Source organism: Rosa rugosa, chromosome 4, assembly GCF_958449725.1.
Source record: "Rosa rugosa chromosome 4, drRosRugo1.1, whole genome shotgun sequence".
Lineage (NCBI taxonomy): Eukaryota > Viridiplantae > Streptophyta > Magnoliopsida > Rosales > Rosaceae > Rosa > Rosa rugosa.
The window spans coordinates 45321586-45346122 of record NC_084823.1 but is presented as its reverse complement, the minus strand read 5'-3'; the positions used below and the strand labels follow the sequence as shown (position 1 = coordinate 45346122).

The 24537-nt window shown below is 38.4% G+C and overlaps 4 protein-coding genes across 12 annotated transcripts; all 4 read left to right on the top strand.

Annotated features, from left to right (window-relative positions):
• The first annotated feature begins 599 nt into the window (after positions 1-599).
• Positions 600-7378, top strand: LOC133743000 (beta-adaptin-like protein B). The gene is made up of 15 exons (XM_062170738.1): positions 600-762; positions 1356-1553; positions 2131-2244; positions 2417-2667; positions 2831-2966; positions 3086-3265; positions 3372-3464; positions 3575-3786; positions 3914-3977; positions 4159-4338; positions 4621-4713; positions 5052-5455; positions 5701-5890; positions 5965-6168; positions 6733-7378. Exons 1-15 carry the CDS (start codon positions 676-678, stop codon positions 7030-7032), a joined length of 2706 nt encoding a protein of 901 aa, XP_062026722.1. The 5' UTR covers positions 600-675; the 3' UTR covers positions 7033-7378.
• A 1286-nt stretch (positions 7379-8664) lies between these two features.
• LOC133745847 (serine/arginine-rich splicing factor SR45a-like) lies at positions 8665-12625 on the top strand. 5 transcript variants are annotated; one of them, XR_009863821.1, is made up of 8 exons: positions 8665-8799; positions 9414-9436; positions 9551-9634; positions 9844-9952; positions 10613-10762; positions 10847-11089; positions 11487-11550; positions 12165-12239. XR_009863821.1 is itself a non-coding variant. In XM_062174014.1 (7 exons), the coding sequence occupies exons 2-7, from the start codon at positions 9414-9416 to the stop codon at positions 12380-12382; spliced, it is 642 nt and encodes a 213-aa protein (XP_062029998.1). In that variant the 5' UTR covers positions 8666-8799; the 3' UTR covers positions 12383-12625. The 5 variants fall into 5 exon arrangements, 3 of the variants coding, with proteins under 3 accessions (XP_062029998.1, XP_062029996.1, XP_062029997.1); XR_009863822.1 differs by having other exon boundaries at positions 8666-8799; positions 10876-11089; positions 12165-12232; XM_062174014.1 differs by lacking the exon at positions 10847-11089 and having other exon boundaries at positions 8666-8799; positions 12171-12625.
• Positions 12626-15945: 3320 nt separating this feature from the next.
• Positions 15946-19632, top strand: LOC133743777 (uncharacterized). Its single transcript, XM_062171808.1, has 8 exons — positions 15946-16113; positions 16610-16860; positions 16969-17334; positions 18124-18268; positions 18367-18500; positions 18906-18968; positions 19066-19137; positions 19234-19632. Exons 3-8 carry the CDS (start codon positions 17143-17145, stop codon positions 19333-19335), a joined length of 708 nt encoding a protein of 235 aa, XP_062027792.1. The 5' UTR covers positions 15946-16113; positions 16610-16860; positions 16969-17142; the 3' UTR covers positions 19336-19632.
• Positions 19633-21638: 2006 nt separating this feature from the next.
• On the top strand, positions 21639-24484 carry LOC133742505 (probable E3 ubiquitin-protein ligase RHB1A). 5 transcript variants are annotated; one of them, XM_062170190.1, is made up of 7 exons: positions 21644-21797; positions 21892-21939; positions 22450-22541; positions 22649-22781; positions 23007-23430; positions 23609-23718; positions 23817-24484. In XM_062170190.1, exons 4-7 carry the CDS (start codon positions 22713-22715, stop codon positions 23844-23846), a joined length of 633 nt encoding a protein of 210 aa, XP_062026174.1. In that variant the 5' UTR covers positions 21644-21797; positions 21892-21939; positions 22450-22541; positions 22649-22712; the 3' UTR covers positions 23847-24484. The 5 variants fall into 5 exon arrangements, with proteins under 5 accessions (XP_062026176.1, XP_062026173.1, XP_062026177.1 ...); XM_062170189.1 differs by lacking the exon at positions 21892-21939 and having other exon boundaries at positions 21640-21797; XM_062170193.1 differs by lacking the exon at positions 22450-22541 and having other exon boundaries at positions 21643-21797.
• The last annotated feature ends 53 nt before the right edge of the window (positions 24485-24537 follow it).

Here is a 24537-nt window from a genome sequence, read left to right as displayed (position 1 = left end):
ATATTCCTCTTCAGCCTACCCCTGTGGTGGACACTACAAAACATATTTCAATATTATTGAGTTTTGGTCAAGAATAATGGGCTTTAGTCAATTTCTCAAATCGGTTTTTATAAGTGTCAACCCAAAATTGGCGAGAACTAAAAAGTAATATTGTTGAGATTTGTTATTTTTGTGCTATAAAAATTTTTGTGGTTTGTTGGAATTTCTTTTCGAAAACGCAAAATTGATGAGTGATGTCTCAATCTGTAAATCTGTAATTGTTTTCAAATTTGATAAAAGTTTTTTCAGATTATTATCTTTTGGAGATCATAGAAGAATGGCTGACACTTACGATTATATATACACTGTAATTTTATTTGAAATTGCATTCTAAAATTGATAAAAACGCTTTTGAATTTGTCAAAACAAAAGCGCTTTTGATCGTGTTTGTCAACAAAGCCCAGACAACAAAACTGCTTGGGGTAAAAACGCTACAATTCTTCCAAATCGCACAGTTGAACACATTGAGCTTGCAAGTAAAAACCCAAACCGGTCCGGTCCACGGGTCCAGCACCCTAACAGTCAATTCAGTAAATTTACCCATCATCAGTTTTTATTTCCTCGTGGTTGTTCATTTGCGTCTTCCAGTCTGATTTAGACGAAGGAAGCATTTGGTCTCGAGCAAGAAGAGAAGAGATGAGCGGGCACGACTCCAAGTACTTCTCCACCACCAAGAAGGGTGAAATTCCCGAGCTCAAAGAAGAGCTCAATTCTCAATACAAGGTCTACTTCTCTCTCTCTCTCTAAATTGATCTCTGATCTACATCTATTACCAATTCGATTCTTCCTTCTGGCTTCTCGTTACGTATTGAGGATTCTGCGAGCAGATCTGTTAGTTGAAGCATTGAACTCTTGCTTAGATTTGCTATTCTCTCTGGTGTTAGTTGCCAACTTAGGGCTTCGGAATTGTGCGGATCCGATACGGAATTTTTGTTTCGTTTCTATCGAGCTTTGGATTCTGCTGCGTGCTTGAGAAACCTATGGAGTTGAAATCGAAATCTGCCATTTGCGTATAACCGGAATGTAGTTTCCTTCTTTGTTCACTAGGAACAAATCGGAGCATTGTTCATAGCTCATACTGCAGTTAATTGTAGTTTTACATGATCAAAATCTAACATCATTGATGATTTTCTAATATAAGAGCTTTGCTGTATTGATTTTGGCTCACATGAATATGAACAGTTCATTGGTGTTAAAGTTTGCATCATTTTTATGCGTGTTTGGGGTCGTCTATGCTAGAGTTTTGATTATATGCTTGCGTCGTTCTTTTAACTCAGAATTATCTTCTCATCTACTTTGTTTTAAGTGTGGTGCAGGATAAGAGGAAAGATGCTGTTAAGAAGGTGATTGCTGCAATGACAGTTGGGAAGGATGTCTCGTCGCTTTTCACGGATGTAGTGAATTGCATGCAAACAGAAAATTTGGAGCTGAAGAAGCTGGTTTATTTGTATCTGATCAATTATGCTAAAAGCCAGCCTGACCTAGCAATTCTTGCTGTGAATACATTTGTCAAGGTAATACTGCATTCAATTTTTTACAGATGATGCAGTTATTAGAAATTCATATTTTTGCCACTTCTTTCAAGCATGCATTCCTGCATGTAAATTAATCAAGTCAATTCAGGTACTTATAGGCTTTTAAATAGGGAAAATAGAGGTGGAATCTAGCCATTTCATCACAAGTTCATAGGCAAACCATATGTTGTGATGAAGCCTGGCATTTCAGGCTTCAAGGGTCTGTTTTGACAAAGCCCATCAGATAGGTTTTAGAAAATTGAGATGGTTATCATGCTAAAGCAGCTAGACATGATTCGTCATTCCACGTATAAATTTTATAAGTCAATAACATCATTACTTTCCTCACGTCTCGCTCCTATTTCCTTAACTGACTGCCATTAAAATGGACAAAAGATATTCCAAGTATGATGGTCAGGACTGGTAAATTGGTCTTATGGCAGCACCAAATGATATCAGGAACTTCTCCTTTTTGTTGTTTAAAAAATAGGGTTTAAATCATTTTGAACTAAACATTTATCAAATATCTCTTGTATATGTCCTCTAATGAATTTGTGCTGCATGTTGAAAAATGCAGGATTCACAGGACCCAAATCCTTTGATTCGCGCTTTAGCCGTTCGGACAATGGGATGCATTCGTGTTGATAAAATTACAGAATATCTATGTGATCCCCTTCAGAGATGCCTTAAGGTTGACTTTTAGTGCTAGTATATTTGTTTTGGGTATTCCTGGTTATTGGGAATTAGTGTTAAGTTTGTAATTGAGTTGAAATTTGCACTGTTTGTTTCTCAACAACTCTGAAAGTGCTTTGTTCGAATTGTGTCTTGCTATTTGTTTTCTTATTTACTGTACTTCATGACAGGATGATGATCCATATGTTCGCAAGACAGCAGCCATATGTGTCGCCAAACTTTACGACATAAATGCTGAGTTAGTTGAGGATAGGGGTTTCCTGGAATCTCTCAAGGATTTGATTTCTGATAATAATCCTATGGTTGTTGCAAATGCTGTGGCTGCGCTTGCTGAAATTCAAGAGAATAGTAATAGACCCATCTTTGAGATGACCAGTCACACTCTGACAAAGCTCCTTACTGCCTTGAATGAATGCACAGAGTATGTGTACTTTTAGTATTACTTATTCAACTATATTTGTGTTTTGGACAGATTTACTTATGATAATCTATTCAGATCACTGTCGATAAAGGTGTTCTGTTTTATGTTTTATTGAAATGCTTTGCAGTTGATTCTCTAACTTGATTGCGGTACATGTGTCCAGGTGGGGACAAGTATTTATACTGGATGCTCTTTCTAGATACAAGGCAGCTGATGCCCGTGAAGCTGAAAATATAGTAGAGCGAGTTACCCCGCGACTACAGCATGCTAACTGTGCCGTCGTGCTTTCAGCTGTAAAGGTGACAATTTCTTTGTTTAATGCTCCTCATTATATTGTTATTGCTATTGCTCTCAGTCTTCATCATTGTGAACACTCCCACCATTTGTTTTATCTTTTCTCCTACCATTTCACTTGTAGATGATCCTCCAACAAATGGAACTTATCACCAGTACCGATGTCGTCAGAAATCTTTGCAAAAAGATGGCTCCTCCACTCGTGACACTACTCTCTGCTGAGCCTGAGATACAATATGTTGCATTGAGAAACATCAACCTTATAGTACAAAGACGGCCCACAATTCTTGCTCATGAAATTAAGGTAAATAAATTTCAGTCTAGACTGCTGTTGCTTGATCCCAAGTTATACACACTCATATGCATTCAAGCGGTTCATACTTATAAGCAAATTCTCAATTATTTTGTAGGTATTCTTTTGCAAGTACAATGATCCTATTTATGTAAAGATGGAAAAGTTAGAAATTATGATAAAGCTTGCTTCAGATCGAAACATAGACCAGGTATGCAATTTTTTTCCAGAAGTTACTGGTTCAGATTAAACTTCAATGCTTAAAGTTATGTTTCAGATAGAGTATAATCAGAATCATAATCTACTGGAACATTTCTGCAGGTTCTATTGGAGTTTAAAGAGTATGCTACTGAAGTAGATGTTGATTTTGTCCGAAAGGCTGTCCGTGCCATTGGTCGCTGTGCCATCAAATTAGAAAGAGCAGCTGAACGGTGCATTACTGTATTACTTGAGTTGATTAAGATCAAAGTCAATTACGTAGTTCAAGAGGCCATTATTGTCATCAAAGATATCTTTAGAAGATATCCCAATACGTAAGTCATGGGCTTTTAGTGCTTATATATATATAAATAAATAAATAAATATATATATATATATGTATATATATATATATCTTCTGCCCTTTACGAGCATTTTCCTGAATCTTTGTCTTGATTACAGCTATGAATCAATCATTGCAACTCTATGCGAAAGCCTAGACACTTTAGATGAACCAGAAGCCAAGGTACTCAATGTTCCTTTTCATGCTAAAAATAGTATTACTACCTAAGCTTTCTACTTTGTGCCTCTTCTTCCTACTGAAAACAGCTTTCACTTATTAAGCTTTGTATTATTGCTTCTTGTTTAAATGCTCATGTTAACTCTCTCTCTCTCTCTCTCTCTCTCTCTCTCTCTCTCTCTGAAAGGCATCGATGATCTGGATAATTGGTGAATATGCGGAAAGAATTGACAATGCTGATGAGCTCCTTGAAAGCTTTCTGGAAAGTTTCCCCGAAGAACCTGCACATGTCCAATTGCAGTTGCTGACTGCAACTGTCAAACTTTTTCTTAAAAAGCCCACCGAAGGACCACAACAGATGATTCAGGTTTTGCTTTTGTACTCTCCACATCTTTTATCCTTCCTGGGTTATATTCTCCTTGATTCGCTTTAAAAAAGCTTATTAGAATCTGTAGTATCATCATGTAAGCAAATAGTTTCAATTAGATCGTTATAGTATAAAACAATATAAAAGGCATAAGACTGTCTTATTATTTTGAAAGGTGTATTTAGCCATTTAATTTTGAATGCATGTTCTTGCTCATTGGTCACAGTTGTACTTTAGATATGCACCAAGTAAAAATTCTGAAATTGTCGGTCCATCTTGCAGGTTGTTCTGAATAATGCTACTGTGGAGACAGACAATCCTGATCTGAGAGATCGTGCATACATATATTGGCGCCTTCTATCAACTGATCCTGAGGTGGGTTTTGTGGAGATGAATTTCATTTTTGTCAGTATAACATTGCCCTTCTCTTTTACTCGTACAACTGCGAAGCTATTTTTATTTTCTTTTGGGGTGTGGTCATTGGTTGTGCACAGATTGCTGTTGAAATGCTTATGCACGTGCCACATATGTACAACATCTAGGTTGTCCCCACATACGATTAAATAAAGCAACTGTATATCTGAATTTTCAAGATAAAATTCCATAATTCTTTTTAAACATTTGGTTATGCCATATGACAACTTAGAATACCATATCCAGTGGGGCTATACCATTGTGTTTTATGTCTTATGGGACTAGTTTATATCTCTCAGGCAGCCAAGGATGTTGTTTTAGCTGAGAAGCCAGTGATCAGTGACGATTCAAACCTGCTTGATTCATCACTTCTGGATGAACTTCTTGCAAACATTGCTACGTTATCCTCTGTGTATCACAAGCCCCCAGAAGCATTTGTTACCCGTGTGAAGACCTCATCGCCGAGACCTGAAGATGAGGAGTATGGTAGCGAAACAGGAAATTCTGAATCAGCAGCTGATAGTGCTGCTACTGGTGCATCCCCACCACCAACTAGTTCAGGTAGTGTTCCATATGCTGCACAAAGGCAACCAGTCCCTGCACCAGCTTCGCCTGCTGCTCCAGTGCCAGATTTACTTGGTGATCTGATTGGCCTGGATAACAGTGCCATTGTCCCTGTGGATCAGCCTGCTGCTTCTGCTGGGTAAGTATGATGAAGTGTAGGGTATTGCTTCTGTCACAGTTACGTTATAATGTTAAGTGAACTAGTTGCGGGTTGTAGGAGGTGGTATTTCTTAGTCTATAAATTAACTATGGGATTTCATTTGATATAATAAATAAAGTGTGAATTGTCATTGGTTGACTATGCTGTGAAGAATCAATTTCTGATGTCAGGTGTGTTCATCAAAGTTTTGAGGCACTTACTGGATTTTCTGACTTTGATTGCAGACCTCCGTTGCCTGTCTTACTACCAGCATCAACTGGTCAAGGTTTACAAATCAGTGCTCAGTTGACATGCAGGGATGGTCAAGTATTTTACAGTATATTGTTTGAGAACAACACACAGGTCCCATTAGATGGGTTTATGATTCAGTTCAACAAAAATACTTTCGGTCTTGCAGCTGCTGGACCCCTTCAGGTAGTCATCAAACATATGACCAATTGAAATTTCTGCCCGAATTCATTTTGACCTACTACATTTCTGTTAAATAGGTTCCACAAATTCAACCTGGGACATCTGCAGGGACTCTCCTGCCTATGGTTACGTTCCAGAATATGTCTCAAGGTCCTCCAAGCTCATTATTGCAGGTTGCTGTGAAAAACAATCAACAACCTGTCTGGTACTTCAACGATAAAATCCCATTGCATGTCTTCTTTACCGAGGATGGCAGAATGGAGCGTGCAAATTTTCTTGAGGTAATTATCTTGAACCCTCTGTTTCCTCTTTAATGTTGTGTGGGGCCCTTTGTGTCCTACTGTGAGATAAAAGCACACCTCAACCTGTTAATTGCTGTTCTTTTTAGCGGATTGACTATACTATTCCAATTCATTTAAGTAATGACCTGATTCAATTAGACAGGGAAGGGAGGTAGCTTGGGAGGTGATAAATACAGCAGTGGACGCCTAGCATCGCATTAGGGCCATTACTAGAGTAGTGCTGTTAGCTTATATTTGGGTAGCATGCTTCCATGTTAACTTTTAGCTAAGAAGGGTGACAGGATTAAGCGTGTGGCTGCCCAAAGTGGCGATGCAGGGTAGGTATTAGTGAGGATTAGGACATGTCAGAGGTTATGGGTGGGTTTTGAAGTGAAATTTTGTAATCTTTGTTGAGAATTTATAGTCAACTACAAAATAAAAAACTGTGTAGTCTGAAACGTGTGGATACAGAGCTTTCTGATCAGATGCTGTTATTGAATGAAATTGATTAGACCAAGAGTGCTGATTGTTGCAATCTAAACCTGATGCTTATTATCATCGCAGACTTGGAGATCCCTTCCTGATTCAAATGAGATTACAAAAGACTTCCCTGGAATTGTGGTGGGTAATGTTGAAGCAACTCTGGACCGCCTGGCTGCTACAAACATGTTCTTTATTGCGAAGCGAAAACACGCCAACCAGGATGTCTTCTATTTCTCTGCAAAGATACCTCGAGGAATACCCTTCCTAATTGAACTCACTACAGTAGTAAATACCCCTGGGGTCAAGTGCGCAATCAAGACTCCAAGCCCAGAATCAGCACCCCTTTTCTTTGAAGCTGTGGAGACACTCCTGAAGGACTAACCATCACCCCCTTTGAGACACTCCTTGAGGAGTATTCACTGAGTCGTAAAAAACCTGGGGTCAAGTGTGCAATCAAGAATCCAAGCCGAGAACCGGCACCCATTTTCTTTGAAGCTGTTGAGACGACTCATGGATTGATTCTGTTTTATATGTTTATAATTTTTTTTTGTATCTCATATTTTTGGTTAGCATTTGTAACTCAGTCTTGGCTATTGAGGCTTGGGTTGATCTTTTCTTGATCTTTCTGCTATTCTTTGTACTTAAACTTCATTGCCACTTGCATTGACCTTGAATTATTCAAACTTTGAGGGTTTTTTACTATTGAAACATAGTTTACAAGTTGTGATTTCTTGATTGCACTTGGTTCTTATTTCTGTTGCTCCGTTACGAGCAAAGATGCTTTATACTTGTTAATCATAGGTGTGCGTCTCCTATGATTTTTCCAATGTTGTGTTCACCACTTAAGCTGATAGAGAACGATTGGAACTTTGGAGGTCTCAATTTCCATCAGCACTGCCATTTTACAAGAATTTTTCATCGTTTTCGCTTGGTTCACGTTACTGAATGTCCGCTCAGACTTTTGACACCCAATTTGCTTCCGCATCTCATGCTGGAGCCCAAAGGATACGAGTAAGACGAACATTTTGGAATTCTTATAGACTAATGCATGACTAAATAGTAACTCACCTCGCCTAAACACACATAAAAGCTCTTGTTTTGTAAACTTGACGATTGCACCCTAAACGAGCGTAACAAGACATCCTTCAAGACAACTCGACCTTTCCAACATCCCAGATCTCCCCAACAACTAGAAATCCAGCCCCTTCCAGTCCCAGTTTGAAAACCGTCCGAAATGCCCAAATTCAAATACAGGCAGTTGTAGCCTTGGTAATTAAAATTTGGTAAAACCAAATCTAATTAGCCATGGTGTTCACCTAGTGATTAACTGACAAGGAAATTATGTTCAACCACTCTTGGATGTAAATTTAATTGTAAAAAATAATTATTTTTAAGTTGAGTTGTTTTGTTTGCCACCGTTAGATTTATATCCAACCGTGAACATTATTGTTTAGGCAAAAAATCACCAATAGTCATTGAGTTTTAATCTGTTCGACACTTAACTCACTGTCATTTCAAAAATATCACTCAACTAACTCACATTTAACATTATCTTACATTTAACTTACTGTCGTTAAATTTTCCTTTAGAAGCGAGGGTATATTTGTCAAAACACTTAAAAATACATTTCAAACTTAAGATTTATTTATTAGATCTTTGTTTCAATTTTTTTTAATTTCTGAAATTTCTAATAAAAAAGGATTTTAAAAAAAAAAATTGAAATATTTTTTTAGTATTTAGATAAATAAATCCTCAATTTTAACGGTAAAATTAACGATAGTGAGTTAATTAAAAGGGAAATGATGGAAAAGGATTGAGAATTCTCTATTTTAGAGTCAATTATCCCTTAATTGAAAGACGGATGTAAAATTGAGTGAGTTAGGTAATATTGTTGAAAAACATGTGGGTTATATTTGTGATATTTTCTCAACAATTAAAAAAAAAAAAAAAAAATTAGGCGTAAGCCGCGTACGTGTGAATTGAGAAGCAGTGACGATCGACGGAATTGCATTCGTCTTTTATATTTGTTTCTTATTTTTTGGGATTCAAGCTTTTCCTCCCTACCTTCCGTTATTATATCTTTACAGCGAAGTTGTACCGCGCGTTAGGGCATCTGGGAGTTGACTCCAGATTCCACCCACCCCAAAGGTAAACCCACCTCCAATCTCACCATCTAATCCAATCAACAATTTCACACCGATTTCAAGCTCTTCAATCTGCTTTCAAAATTTCCACCCGCCAACTCTCTGGTTATTTCGACGACTTGTTTGATTCAATTGTTTATCCTTGATGATATGCAGCTCGTATTTCCTAGTATATGTAAAATTTAATCAAAGAATGTTGGTAATTTGCTTGATTGCTGAGGAAAAGTGAATGAGAAGTTAAATCTGTGTGGTCTATGTTGCTTAGTTTTCACTTCGTTGAGCTTGATTTGATCTCTCTCTCTCTCTCTCTCTCTCTCTCTCTGTAGCTGAATTTTGTGTTCAGTTTGGCTCGCCTTTTTTCGGTTCTTTCTTTTGGAAAAGTTAGCATGTGTTCACCAAATTTAAAATGGAGTATGAAACCAGCTTTTCGATTTATAGTTAGATTACATTTCCATAATTACATGAATACATTATGATTTGAGACCTATATTTGCTTGTATGTATGTGCATTTGCTTGTATGAATGTAAATATACATTACAGACAGATTAGTTAACCTATTAGTCACACTGGAAGTTTCATGTCGATCGGCATCTAATGTAGTCATTTTGTGTCTGTAGATGCCATACACGAGAGCAAAAAGGTACAGTTCCCATTCGATGTTGATTCAGAATTGTAGTCTTTTTTTTTTGCTTAATAATGATATGAGTTGTATAGTATCATAATTCTCTTGTGACTTTTGGTGATTACTCCTCAGGTCTGCTTCACCTCAGACCTCTGTCTCACCTGTCAAAGGCCGCCGATCAAGATCATTGTCGAGGTCTAGAAGGAGTCGTTCTAGGTACACTGGAAATCTCAATTTTCTAACTGTTCAGTGTCAATAAAATCTGGGTTATTGGCTAGTATAACCGCATGTATATATGTTATATTACATTGTGGAAATTCATGGTTTTTTTTTTGTTTGTAAGTTTTGGGTTTATTCCAACCAAAATATTTGGGTTCAAGCTTTGTTGTATTAGTTGAATATGAATCTTGTTTTTCTTACTCCAGGAGCCCATCTGTGGATGCAAACAATCCTGGAAACAACTTGTATGTAACAGGCTTATCCACAAGGGTTACCTCTGCTGATGTTGAGAAATTCTTTAACAAAGAAGGCAAGGTATGAGCTATTCTAACTTTATTTTCTGAATAATATATGGAACTTACCCTGAGACAGCTTCATGTAGATTGAATTTGTTGCGCTATGGTGCTTTAATTGACTGCAACATTTTAAACACAAATATCTTATGCATGACCAAAATAGTTATCTTAAACAATGGACAGACAGACCAACTCTTTTTTGACCAAAAAAGGAAGTAACAACTTGAAAAGCATGTTATTAAGTGTACTTTGGACACAGTAGGCAGCAGGTGTGTTATGTCTGCCATCAGCTTATCACTAGATAGGTCAATTGTATTTCATTTAGCTATTGTACTTGAATCTCCCTAGAAAAGGAAGGAAAATTGTAAGTTCGGAAGAAGGGAGTAACTTCCTTGGTAACTTAACAGCTTTCCTTTCCATTTACTTTCTGTTCTTGAGATTAAAGAGAAGCTTCATTTTCTATCCTATGATAAATAATTTTTATCAGTTGGTAATGTAGTGCTTGTCATTTCTCTTTATGCACTAAGATAACTAGTTTCCTTTCTACTACCGGGCTTTAACTAAACTTGCTGAGGCAAGAGTAGTCGCTCATACTTGATGTTCACCTAGAAAGTGATAACCTGAGAGTACCTTATTGGAGATCTTATGTTGATAAATTACAACTAAGCTTTGGTTTCAGGTGTTGGAGTGCCATCTTGTAACTGACCCTCGCTCCAGAGAATCTCGTGGATTTGCATTTGTCACAATGGAAACTGTAGAGGATGCAGAGCGATGCATTAAGTACTTGAATCGTTCTGTGCTTGAAGGTCGACTAGTCACTGTGGAAAAGGTATCAGTTTCTGTCAAAGGATCATGATAGTTACTATGTAGTATGCTGCTAAATTATTTTATAATGAAGATTTTCTTTCTTCAGAAATGTTGCCTGATAAGTTTTGGCAGCAGGTCTGGTGTTTGTACTTCATCGAATTCACAATCTAAGCTCTAAACAGTTGAAACTATCCCATTCACGACATGAGTTCTGCGTCGACATTCAAAAATCATCAATACAAATTCAACTATTTTGCAGTGGGTCGTATGCCCTTTATTCCTCTTTCGTTGGCAACAGCATCTGATGGTTGTTTATTAACCTTAATACTTAAGATACCCTAGAGACATGGTAAATTCTTCTTGTTGTATTTGCATTTTGGGCTTCTCGAAATTAATCCTTAAGACATATCTTATATCATATGTTAAAAAAAAGTTGGAGAGAAAACCTCCTTGCAGCCGGTATGGTTAGCCTTTATCCTTGATGGTAACCTTAGGAGGGATACTTTAAAAACATGAGAACATTTGCGCTTTCTGTTCATGTTGTGTTGATCAATCATAGTCATCCCCATGGAGGGCGGTTTCCAGTTATCTTCCAGTAATGTAAAGTAGTTTCAAGCAGAGCATGCGGAAAGCAGTGTTACTGATTTGAGTAAATTGTTGATTAGCTTATCTGCATTTCTTTCTCCTTTTGTAAACTATGAACTTTATTTGCAGCGATGTTATCTTGATTTTCTTTAACTATGCAGGCGAAGAGGAAGCGAGGGAGGACACCTACTCCAGGAAGGTATCAAGGCTTGAGAGATAAGCGAGGTACACTAGAATATGGGTTGTATCTTTCTTTGCATTTGTATTTTTCACTAACCTTGGCCATCATTTGCCAAAGTTAGCCATGCCTGTGGTCATCTTGTGTGCTTGTAGTGAGTATTGACAATGGTGGGACAGAATTCAAATCTCAAATAGAACTTAGACCACTATTTGGCAAATGTAACCTTTGGTCCACAGCTCCACATCATTGCAAGCAGACTTGCGTGTTATTTTGAGTCTGATGCCTCAGCCTAAACAATCTTCACAATGGGTTAACTACTTGAAATGAAGTTTCCTTATATTCATTTTTTTGTTAGAACCATGGTATCTAATATTCATGAGTGTCCTCTTCCTTATCAATGCTTTGTTTGGTGGTCCAGTCCACCTTGATTTGTTGACTATTGAAAAATTTGCATCTCTCCTCATCTTAGTTTTTATGCTAAAAAATAAAAAATAAAGCAAGAGTTTTAAATATGGTCATCTTAAGTATCCATAGTCTTCACCCCTTCTCTTCCTGTATTGATTAGAATTCCTTTATGAGATTAGAAGGTATTAAATTTTGAGAAAGCATTGAGACACCAGTCTTACTTTAAACTGATGTATTTTTCCTGTTTAAAAAGATGCAGGACGTGATCGTGGAGATCGTGATTATGGTGATCGTGACCGTGACCGTGACCGTGATCGTAGAAGATCTCGTAGCTATTCACCTCGTAGGCGGAAAGACAGAGAGCCTCCTTCCAGGGACAACCGCCGAGGAAGATCACGTTCTCCACCAGCTAGGGATAGGAGGGTGGATGAGCATTCAGACTCGTATAGGAGGCGCATGGATCACTCCTGAATCTGCTGCCAGATATAGCTACTGTTGCCGGACTTTCCCCCAGGTCGAGGCACATTTACTTTGGTCTGTGATGTGGGATTTCGGGATCTTAATTAGTACATTTGCGCTTTAATTTTACCAACTCTCTCGGTAATGTTGTTGTACTTGTATGAAATAGACATGTCTAGTTAAATGCTGTGAGGCCACATTTGTTGTTGATCACTTTCCCAGCTTTGCTATGAAAATGCTGTGTTTGAATCTTAATTTGCTGAGCTCACTTTCCTACCGCGATTTTGTTGACCCTGCATTTATCTAGAAGTTTTATAAGGATGGTGCCCCTTTTTACCCTTTTCTATTTAAAGAGTTATCAATGCAATGCTGTATTACTAGTTTGTGGATTAGGTGAATAGCTGCACGAGATTCAGTTATGGACGTAAGAGTAGGGCTTCCAGACATCAACCGGACGACGACGGCTTCCAGGGAACGTCGAACCGGTGCTTCTTTGAGACTGAATGTTTGGAATTGGAACTGATATCAGAAGTTTCCTAAAGGTTTAGGATAGGACGCAGGTGCGCCCGATCCCAGCTCCCGATCGAAAGAGAAGAGGAAAAAAAAAAAAGCGAGGGAAAAAGCATGTGGGAGGGAAGGAGGGAGTGGGGCCGACGCTTTGAATTCCCCAAAAAACTGAAAGAGCTAGTGAGAGTGAGTGGAGTGCGGTCCAGCTGCAATGGCGGACTTGAAATCAAATTTCAAATTAATTTTATTTTTTTCTTTTTGCACAAATATAGGAGGGAGTAATGGTACGACTCGATTCTACTGGGTAGACTAGCTTTGGTAGGATAAGATCCGACAGCTGTGTTACTGACACGTGTACGTCACTCCTGGCTCTCTCTTATTATTGTTCCAAACTGACCGGCTCTGCGGGCTACGGGCTATGGCTCTTGGCTCGACTTGCCTTGTCCTTCACGGCAGATCTTCAAGCCCGAGGAGGTAGGGGGTGAAAAGACGAGAAAGTGTCCATGAGAGACAAAGAGCCTGTGACCAATTATATGTAATGTAGGGAGTCTTGATATGTTGCTGTCGGACAAATGGCGAGCAGGTTTGTAAGTTTGTTACAGTTGGATATTTCACGACGCTTCAGGTTGTTCCGCGGCGGCTGAATTAGAAAGACGATTTCCCTTTTGCTAATGACTAGGCTCTCACAAAATTTGAAGCCATCTCTTACTTCTACATTGTAGTTAGTGTAGTAGTAAATAGTAATACTTTGTAACTTCAGTAAGCCAATGATAAGGGAAGCGTTCAATGTTTTGTAACAAGTGGGTGGCCACCTGATGACGTGGCAACAAATCAGGCACTCTTTGATAACTAAGCGACATCAACTTTCAGATCAATCGTTAGTCCTTTTAAAATAGACAACGTTAATTTTAAAATAGAGTTCGTACAAAAATTAATTTATCAACACGGTAAAAATCCAGAGGATGTGTAGAAAAATATGTTATTTTAAAACAACGTATGGAGATGATCTTCGATAGTGAAGGGCTCATAGTCTAGTATGATTGCGGTTTCATACAAGAGGGCTGATCGATGTTGGATTAGATCTTGGGCGAGGTTTGGTGATCGTAGGAGGTTGATACCTCTCTCAGGTCCTGATGGATTGTTCGAAATTCTTATCATGATCATTCTCCTCCATCATGAAGCGCATCAACTGTTCATATATTTATAGCAATGTTCTAAAAAACGGGGCGGCAACAAGCCGACTCAAGTAATGGGTAATCAGAGGCAATAGGCGGTCAGGATTTAGGGGGCCTGGGCGGGTTGGGCGGCTGAGGCGGCTAGGCGGTTTTAGGTAAAGTGTTTGAGAGAGTTGATAGAATAGTCGTACTAGTTATCAAAACCGCCTAGCCCAAATCTTTGTTTCTATCTAAAAATTTTATGATATATTGGGCTGTGCTCATCTCTTATAATCCAGGCCGAAGGAGAATAAGGTTTATTCTTCTTTTGTTTGGGCCCAAGGTCTAAAGGATGAGAATAAGTGATTAAAAAATATCTCTGAAAAATAAAATGCTATAAAAATAAATGTTAAATCTAAGTAAAAGTCTTTATATAATCTTAATTATATAAATAAATTCTATAAAAATAAAACAAAAATTAAAAAAATATAAAATTCGCCTGGGCGCTAATCCCCTGGCCACCACCTAACTAGCACCTAGCGATTTTTCGAACCTTGATTTATATTAAGACATTTTGAAAATCGTCATCTTTAGATTTTCGCTTTTGTTGCGCGGCTTTGTTGTATTGGCCAAGGGAACTCTTCACGTACTTCCATTGAATCTTTCGCTAGATCAAGATTGATAACATTTCAGTAATACTTTGACATCAAACTTCTTATATGACGGCACTAGCGGATCTGCCCGATTCGATCTCCCCTCCCAAAAGTCTCTATGTTCTCTATTCGGTTGTATGCGGCGATGGGAAAAATTGGATTCAATCAATATTTAGGTCTTGATCCTTTTTCTCACTTACGTGTGAGTGATGTGATTGGAGTAAATCACATTTTATTGAGCATATTGGTTTTGTTGTCTTCCTTCAAAACTTTAACAAAAGGCATAATCAAACAGACTTAAACGGGATGTATAATACACGCACAGTTAGAAAGCAAGGTGACCACCCACTTGGGTGGATGGCAGAAGCTTCGTAAAAAAAATTATAGGAAAGAATATGAAACATTCACGTCTTACACGCAAAGAGATGAAAACTATGTAGACCCTATTATGAAATGTGCTTCAGGCAAATGGGCTCACATAATCAGGTGAGCATATTAAAAAAATTTGTGTAGTTAGATTTTACTCCCTCATAAACACGTTGGTTATTTTATATGTGTAGTGAGAGCCAATTGTTTAAAATTAGTGTTTATTAGCTTCAATTATTTGTTAGTCATTCTGGTGTAATCTTATTTTTACAATATTTGACACATTAGACAATATCATTAAATAAAAAAAAAACACGAGATAATTGAGGTAGCTTTTACCTCTATGAATGAAGTACTTCTTAAGTCAAAAAAAAAAAAAAACTATTGATCGCAGCATGCTGCATATTGTTAATATTGTCGCCATCATTTCAAATACCGTCACTCAGAATCTTGGGTTCCAAGAAATTTCCCAACCAATCTACAAGCCTAAGAATTCCATTCCATGGTCCCCCCTCCTCCTCCTCTTAAAAACATGATTACTCTTTAGAGTTTTTTAATGTGATCACTCAATTATTTGTTCACCCATGAACGCAAACGGTAAATTCCCTCCGTCAAAATCAGTCCCTTCAAAATTTCCAGGGGTACATAAACGGAGCCCACGTGCACGTTCACGGAGACCACGAGCCAGGCCCCCGTCCTTCCCCCTCCCACAACCCTCCAACACCACTCCAACTATCCAATCAAACACTCCCACCTCTCACTGAGCCGCGCCGCGCCGAGCCGAGCCGAGCCGAGCCGAGCGGTTCCGCCCGTCACCCAAGCTGTGACCGTACGGCCTATGGCAGGACGTTTCCCTGGCAGTTGGTAAGCATTTAGTGTGTGCTTCCTCCTCTCTCTCTCTCTCTCTCTCTCTTCACACTCAGCACCAAATTCCAAATCCTTCTTCACACTCTGCAATTTTCCACCCTCTTCAAATTTCCAGATCACTCTGGTTTTTTTGCTGCTACCCCCTTTTTCAATCTCCCCTCTCCCCATAATCATCACTGCCATTTCATTTCAACAGGTCAGTACTATCCTCTAATTCTTGCAATTTCACACTTTGCTTCCAATTCATGTAATGCTGATTTCAGCTCCATCATAGTCACACTGATTTCAGCTCACTGTTTTCATTTTCATTTTCAATTTCAATTTCAATTTCATGCTGTTCTTGGTTTCAAATGGGAGCCTAATGCTCCAAGATAGTGCTAATTGGGATTAGCAAATTAAGAGGAATTTTGAAGTGAAGCTGAGCTCTCTGTTTTTGTTTTCAGAAAATTAGAAACAAATGTTGCTTTTGATATTTTAATTCTGTTTTGGAACCTTCACAGGTCATGCTTTTTCTTTTTGAATTTGAATTTTGAATTTTTTTTTCCCTGACACTTTGCTAAAAGTAGTTTTGGGATTGTTTGGCTTTTGAGCATTTTTCACCATGAAATGAAAAAGTTTTCCCCCCTTTGAAGAATAGTTTATGACTTGTACAAAACTAACTCTAATCTGTGTCTGCATATTTTGGTTTTCAGGGATGCTGATGTCACTGTAGAGAGAAAAAAAAAAGCTTTGGGTCTTGCATGATGTCACCACTAGCTAGGGCCTAGGTGGTAGTGGTGATCTGACTGACTGAAGCAAACAGTGCTTCATTTATTGTGATCAATCGGAGCCCGTGACTCGGGTGATTGGATTGGACTCTTATCTCCATTGCATTCAAATTTGCAGTAGAAAGTTCGTGTCAGAGCTCAAGAATTTACCCACTCAATTCATAACACCAAAAGGGGTCTGCTCTTCTTTCTTTCTCCATTACTCATTATTAGTATTAGTCACAGTCACTGTAAGCCTCTGGGTTTCTTTATGACACAGCCTCTGTTTTCGTTTTCTGCTACAGGCATCAAAAATTGTAGGAATATGAGCAAAAAAAAAAACCCATTTGAGAAACAAGTGTTTTTTGATTGAAATGATGGGTCTTTAGTACTCAACTGTGAATTTTAGAGTTTGGGTGTTTAGGTTTTCTCTGTTTGGTGAACTGGGTTTAGTACAATTGGGATTGAAATTGGGGAAAATGCTAGAGCCTGAGCTGTGTGCTTCTAGGGTGCTGTCACCTTCTCATGAGGAAAGTGGGGATGATGAGCTTTCAGTTCTTCCCAGGCACACTAAGGTCATTGTTACTGGGAACAACAGAACAAAGTCTGTGTTGGTGGGTCTACAGGGAGTGGTCAAGAAGGCTGTTGGGCTTGGTGGTTGGCACTGGCTGGTATTCATAATTCATTCCTTTTTCTTATTCTCAACTTTGTCTTCTTTTTTTCCAAACTGCTCCTGATCTACTTTTGGTTGATGGGCTTTCTGCACTATTTGGTTTTGAAGTGGATTTCTTTTGGAGGTTTGGTTTTTGTTTTGGTACTATTTAATTATTTAGCATCTTGTGTGTCAAATTTGACTTGAATCTGAAGATAACATTTTACTTGATGCACATTAGGAAATAATGAATTATGGTTCACATGTATAATTAGTTGACTAATTTTGGTTGTTTGGCCCATTGGGCTTAGTGTAAATGGGCTGTTAATACAATGCTGATATTCTTTGTAAGCATCCATCCATGTCTGACAAGTTGTTAACCTGTAATTTAACTAAAAATGCCTTGCATATTTTTTTTCTGTTTATTTGATTGTCCAATTTGTAATTTAGATCTTAAGTTAGGGATAGAAGAGGGTAAATCTTTAGTAAGATTTCTTTTTTCCTTAAGATTTTGTAAATTTGTTCAACTCTTTAAACTTAGAAGAAAAGAGGTAGAACTTTTTATAATAAATGGTAAAGTCCTATTCTTTTTCCTTTCTAAACACTTTGATGGATCACAGTTAAAATTAAAATTAGAAAAATTAGGACTGGGTATTGATCTTGCTGTTAATTTTCTTTTTATTTCTGCTTCCTGATTCTTGGTGTTTTTTTTTTCCATATTTTTTCCTATGGGTTGAAAGTATGGTCTACCCTGTTGTTATTACTATTGTGGGATGCATACTTAAAACCATCCATTTTGCCATACAAGGTTCTGAAAAATGGTGTTGAAGTCAAGCTGCAAAGGAATGCGTTGAGTGTGCTGGAACATCCTACAGGGAATGAGGAAGATTTTGACAATGATTATGATAACTCTAGCAGTAGCTCTGAACTGGGTGTGAAGGAGAATGATTTCAGTAAGTTTATTATATACCATATACCCGATGAAACCTCAATTCCACTCTTACTGTCACCTGACTTTGGCATTTATTGGTGCATGGTTTTCTTCCTGCAGCTAGGAGTCTTGAGTTCCACAGACATGATAAACCAAGATTTCGGTATCCAAAATCATATGTTCCATCCACAGCAACCAAGTCGATTTATCGTGGCAGTTATCAAGAATTTCAGTCCATCCACAAACCTCAGCTGGTAAGAAATTTGGAAAGAGGTCTCATCTGTGTTGTTGATAAAAAATTTTGTCAGTAAGCTTTTATCCTGTCAGCCAAGTATGTTTGAGGAAAATAAAAAAAATATATGTTACACATATAAATTTTGAAGAATGAGATATTGAATTGGAAATTTGCTGCTTTAACATCTTTTGATTAATTCTTGGATATTCCATTTGCTTATGGTTACCCTAATGAGTACTATGGCATTATTGGTTGAATCCACAGTGGTTTAATTCAGTTCTAGTTTCCAGACCCAGGTAGATCTTTATGATCTGATTTGCTGCTACTCATGTTATGTAATGATGTGCATTTATCCAAACTTTTGTATGAGTGGCATGTGCTTGCTATATTGTTGCATTGCCTAATCCTTTGCATGGATGATCAGAGAGTAAACATGGCAAAGCTAGGAACAAGCACTTTGCGGAGGTACTGCAGGCACTTCAACCTTGTGGGTACCACTGATTTCTGCACTTTCTTTGTTATTTCTCCTACCTGGCTACTTAATGCTGTAACTAAATCCAGCTTATCAATGTTTCAAACTGTAGGTAAGCAGCCATCCTAATCCAACAAGGGAGCAACTGATTAACGTTGTGCAACGACATTTTACATCACAGCTGGTCTGTCTCTCACTCACTCCCCTGTGTTTAAGAGTATACATGCTTGTGTACATTATTGTAACAGTGCTAATCCTGTTTAGTTCGGCTTACGTACAGATGCGATTGGATGAGGTATCAGTGATCACTGAATTTGTCAATGCTGCAAGGAGGCGCAAATCTGCCGAGTTGGCCAGGAAACGTACAGAACGAGAAATGTGAATGTTGAATGCTTGTATATGTACCCTACCTAACCTTTAGATCAGATCTAATCATAGAGTGATGTGGAGAGTGTTTGGCTTACTATATTCTCACTCCCTCAAATCGCAACTTTGTAGTAATACTCCTTAGCAATGCTATATATCATCCATCATTAGGTATCTCATCATCATGCTATCCTTCTACATGAGTAGTATGTGATCGATATAGTCGGTTTTAGAAACAGATAGTATTGGTACAATGTGCAGACTCCAGAGAACAAGCTATTGATACTTGTAAATTAATATTGGCACTTCTCTCTCTTTTGGGTTTTCCTTGATTCCAGCCGAGATTTATTTTTTGGGGAAATGATCATTTACCCAATTTTAGCTTAAAAATTGCCCACTTGCTCCACTAACAGTTTTTTAACCCAATTTACTCAAAACACTCTAAGGGATTATTTCCCTAATACCCATTTAATTCTTTTTTTATTTTTTTTATTTTTTTTTGGGACTTTTTTGCCCTCTCCTTCTTTCTCATTTAGAGAGAGAAGTCATCCTCCACCTTGCTGTGCTCCGGTGACCAGTGGCCTGCCGCGGTCTTCGGTGACCGGTGACCGGACTCCGGCAATCGATGACCAGAATCCGGCAACTGATGACCGGAATCCGGCTATCGGACTAGTGACCGGATTCCGGCGTCTGAATTTATTGCCCCCTAATAATACCTAGTAACTATATTATTGCCCTCTAGTAATCATATTATTGCTCCCCAGTAACCATATTATTGCCTCCCAATAATCATATTATTGTCTCCATTAATTATATTATTGTCCTCCAGTGAATTGCATAAACTCCCAAAACCAAAATGAATACACTACAGTCACAATTGATAAATTTATACGCATATTATTGTCTCCCAATACTCATATTATTGCCCTGCAACGGACATGTATAACTACTCAATGAAGTTTCTTTTCCATTCTTCTTTCTTCTTTCCTTATATCCTTCTACCAAATTTACCAAAAAAAAAAAAAAAAAAACAGCCCAGAAACTATCTTGATGACATCAGCCCAACACCAAAACTACCCAGCCGGCCACCGCCACACGTTTGCAGCCATCCCTGCCACCGGCGTAAAATTCCTCCGTCGCCGCCTAGGAATACCTCCATTAGATCTCGCTCCAGCAGACCCTCCGCCGTCGGCGACCCGACTTGATCTCCTCCACCGTCGTCGAACTGGACTGCGGCTGCTTGATTTCGAATTTGAAGCCGTACTGAACCAGACCGAGCGAGAAAAGCAGCAAGCATAGGAAAAACGCTCATCGCCGATCTGCTTGGCTCTCCCTCGATTTTGACAAACCAAACCCATTTTCCGATCTGCAGACATGGAGAGAGAGAGAGAGAGACTGAGACGAGTTGAGAGAGAGAGACTGAAATCGGTGAAGGGGGAGGAAAGTGAAATAGATCGAAGACGGAGGGGGAGGAGAGAGAGTCTGAGAGGAGAGAGTTAATTAATAGGGGCAAAACTGTCAGTATATGTTAGATTGGGTAAATGAGGTTTTTTTTTTTTTACTTTGTCAAGGGGAACCCAAAGGTTTCATAGCCCAAGATAAACCCATTCGGCGCATATGAAATGCTCCAACTGTGCATTGCAGCACAGTGCCTGACCATTTTGACAGCTTCGGGATTCGAACCTAGGTTGGGGAGCACACCCAACTAGGCAAGAACCACTAGGCCACTTGCAGTGGTTGGGTAAATGAGGTTAAAAAACTCTTAGTGGAGTAAGTTGATAATTTTTAAGCTGAAATTGAGTAAGTGGTCACGACCCCTTATTTTTTTTATTTCTATCTATCTTTTTGGCTATCCACCGGTGAAAGCTTGTTTAGATGATGAACACCATTTATGAAAGTATGAGTATCTCCAGTAACCAAGGTCTAATATTCAGAATTTATAATTTTGCGACCAATAACCGCGTGAACATTACTGTTAAAATCCTGAAATTTTCCGTCGTTTACTAGTGCCGACATGAAATGCAACATTTTTCAGATATTTTTTGTCTTAGTTTACCCACCCACTTGTGATATTTCTATATTTTGGTGCCAGTAACCACCAACTTTTGTACTGTGTCTCAACTCTCTATGGCTCTAAAGTGTAACAGTGGGCCTAAAATGTGGCCCAACCAATCTGCTTTCTCCCCAGAGTCTGATACACCAACCCAAACCAAAAATTCAACAAATAATATAAATTCATTAAAATTATTATTCGAAAAAAAAAAGAAAAAAGTACATACTTTCGTCTTATTTTATTTTATTTTTTGATAAATTTATAGTAAATTTCCCACTGGAAGTTGTATGTCGCCACGCAAGTGCACACAAAAGGAGCCATCTCTCCTCTAAAACGCACTCCAAAACAAGTCCACCTTCCTCCTTTTCCGATTCCGATTCCGATTCCGATTTCAATTCCGATCGACGCCTCTCCTCCGTCACCAGGTACTCAATCTCCCTAAGTCTCCATCTCAAGAAAAACCGCCACTTAATTTGTCCCGGTGACGATTCATTCACTCCCTCCCTCCCTCTTGTACAGACTATTCAGACTTGTCTATTAGGTTCTGTGGCTGGTTCTATCTGCTTTGTGAGTATCGGCATCTACTGCTTTTGCTGTTTTGGCTTACGCCTTACGCGTTTTTTCTGTTATTTCGATGCTTTTTCTTCTTTCTGTTCATGTGTATTTGATGGCTGTTTATGCGTATTTGATTGCTGTTTTGCTTCAATCGCTTCGGTGATTTCTGTAGATTTTGTGCTTGAATTTATTGTTTTTTCATTTGCGTGATGCGTAAATGGTTGGAAGTTTTGGGTTCATCTTTTCGGGAAAAGACTCAGGTTGATTAGTTTGGTGCTTTACTCATGATTAGGCGGAGTAGATTTCAAGTGTATAGGAGATGGAATTGTGTTGGAGAATTTTGGTTTTTTTTTTTTAATTTTTCATTTTTTTTTAAGCTACATGAATTATTATTCTATACGGCTAATATCAGTGTGTGTATTACTCTAGGAACATATTGGGGGTTTTGGTTTGGCTTTTGTCAAATCGGCATGGTGGATTTGTTTAAGAATCGGATACTTAATGTAAATAGTGCTTCTGTAGATGATTGCTTTGGACTAGTTTCGTTGGAAATTTTAAGAAGGTGGCCCTTTTGGGGTGTTGGAACGTGGAAATCGTGTGTTAGGTTTGAAGCGGTAGGTCCTTTGATGAATGTTCAGCATGTTAACATATTGCTGTTATTGTTTTTGCTTAGTGCTTGCATAATCTAACAGAATTTTTTATTTTTATTTTTGTGTTGAAGCAAGGGGATATGTGGTGCCGAGTACCGATAGTTTTCAGTCCGGAGCAGAGATAAGTAAGAGAGAATGGGAGGGTGCTGTTGTTGTGCTTCCAAAGCAACCGAGCTGAGGGCCGCACCTACATACTACTATGTTGTATGATGCTTTCTATCACCTTTGGTGCTTCTTTTTCTCTTCTGTTAGTTTGTAGTATTGAGCTCAATTTTTCTGTAGAAATTCCATGGCATTATTTGTTTCATGTAAATGATTCGCAAGTAGATTTGTCGTGTGATAAATTACTTGAAATATCAACTTAATATCATAGATATCAGAGTTTGGGTTGGAGATGAAGTTGATTTTTTCATTGTTCTACATCTATAGTATCCGAGGACATCTGAAGAGCACGTGCCCCTGTCATCTCGCCAAGGTGCCTCTGCACTCTCCACAGGCCTCCTTGTTGACACGAACTTGGATACATCAATACCTGACACTTATAGACCACCTCCTGCCCCTATTCCATATGATGTGTCAGCAGGGCGTCCTCAGACTCCACCAGTGGCCCAAGAAATTTCTGGCAACAAGAGTGATGCAACATTGCAGACAACAACAACTTCTGATTCTGTTCAAGAAGCAGCTGGTGACAATCCTCAAGAAACTTCATCCAAGTGTGAAGACCTGAAGTACAAAGTGGACACCAAGTTAGAGCTTGATCCAATTAAGAAGGCAGAAGTTGAACTTTCGAAACCAGTGGAATCTGTTGCTTTAGTCACTGAGGAGGAGGATGTTTGCCCCACCTGCTTGGAAGGTAAAGTCCTTTGAATAACTCCTTGCAGGCAATTCTATTTTATCATTACTTTACTATGAGGAAAATAAAGCACCCTTCTTTGTCATTGGCCCTGTTACTGCAAGTTGCCTATTTTAGCCACATTCTTTGTTTTCCATTTGGTAAAAGAATTTCAGTCGGATTTTTTTTTTCTGTGCAGAGTATGATGAAGAAAATCCAAAAATTACCACGAAATGCGACCACCATTTTCACCTTGCTTGCATTCTTGAATGGATGGAAAGAAGTGACACATGTCCCGTGTGTGATCAGGTTTGCCTTGTTTAATATTTACGTAGTTTTGTGATTTAACGAGACATGTCCATCATCATGCATAGTATTGAGAGGGCTCTTCTTCACTTATGATGCAGGAAATGATATTTGATCCTCCTATTGATTAGTGGATCAGCAATTCAAGTCGAGTTCTTTCCTTTTGAAGTATAGTATGAGAAGCAGAGGTTGCAAATGCATGAGGTTTTTTTTTTTTTTTTTTCTCTCCCTTTTCATGGGTTCACTGTTCCCTTGTTCAGTGACAGTCACTGATTGGCTGTTTACTGGTTTTGTTTCTGGAGTAGCTTATGCATTTCTTTCCTTTCAACTCAATGATAATGAAAAGGAAGAAGGGGAGATTGGTACTGGCGTGAAAGTATGGTGGTCGTTTTCCTGTATGTAATGCATTTATCCTTAGATCGTAGAGCATCTCATTTTCGAATGATATAATGGTTATATAGATATTGCAGTCAGAGGGATAGTAGTAATCAGATTCATTAGTTACCAAACAAAAAAAGGTGAACCTGTGGTTCTCTCACTCCAAGTATAGAATTTTTCTTTGGTCTGGTCTGTGATCTTTGCTTTCTGTTTGAACTGGTTATGTAAACGGCAGAAATTTACTTTCGTTGCTGGTGGTGCGGTTGGTTAGTGTAATGGAAGATGGAAGGTTCAGGAGAAAGGGGCATCTTTGTTTTTCAGTTGATCCATGTATATAACTGTATCTGATGATAATTTTGATTGGGTGGATTTCACACATAGATTCACGTTATACAGCCTAGCTACTGTTTCTTATGTTAATTTGCCTAAACGCACACGGTAGCT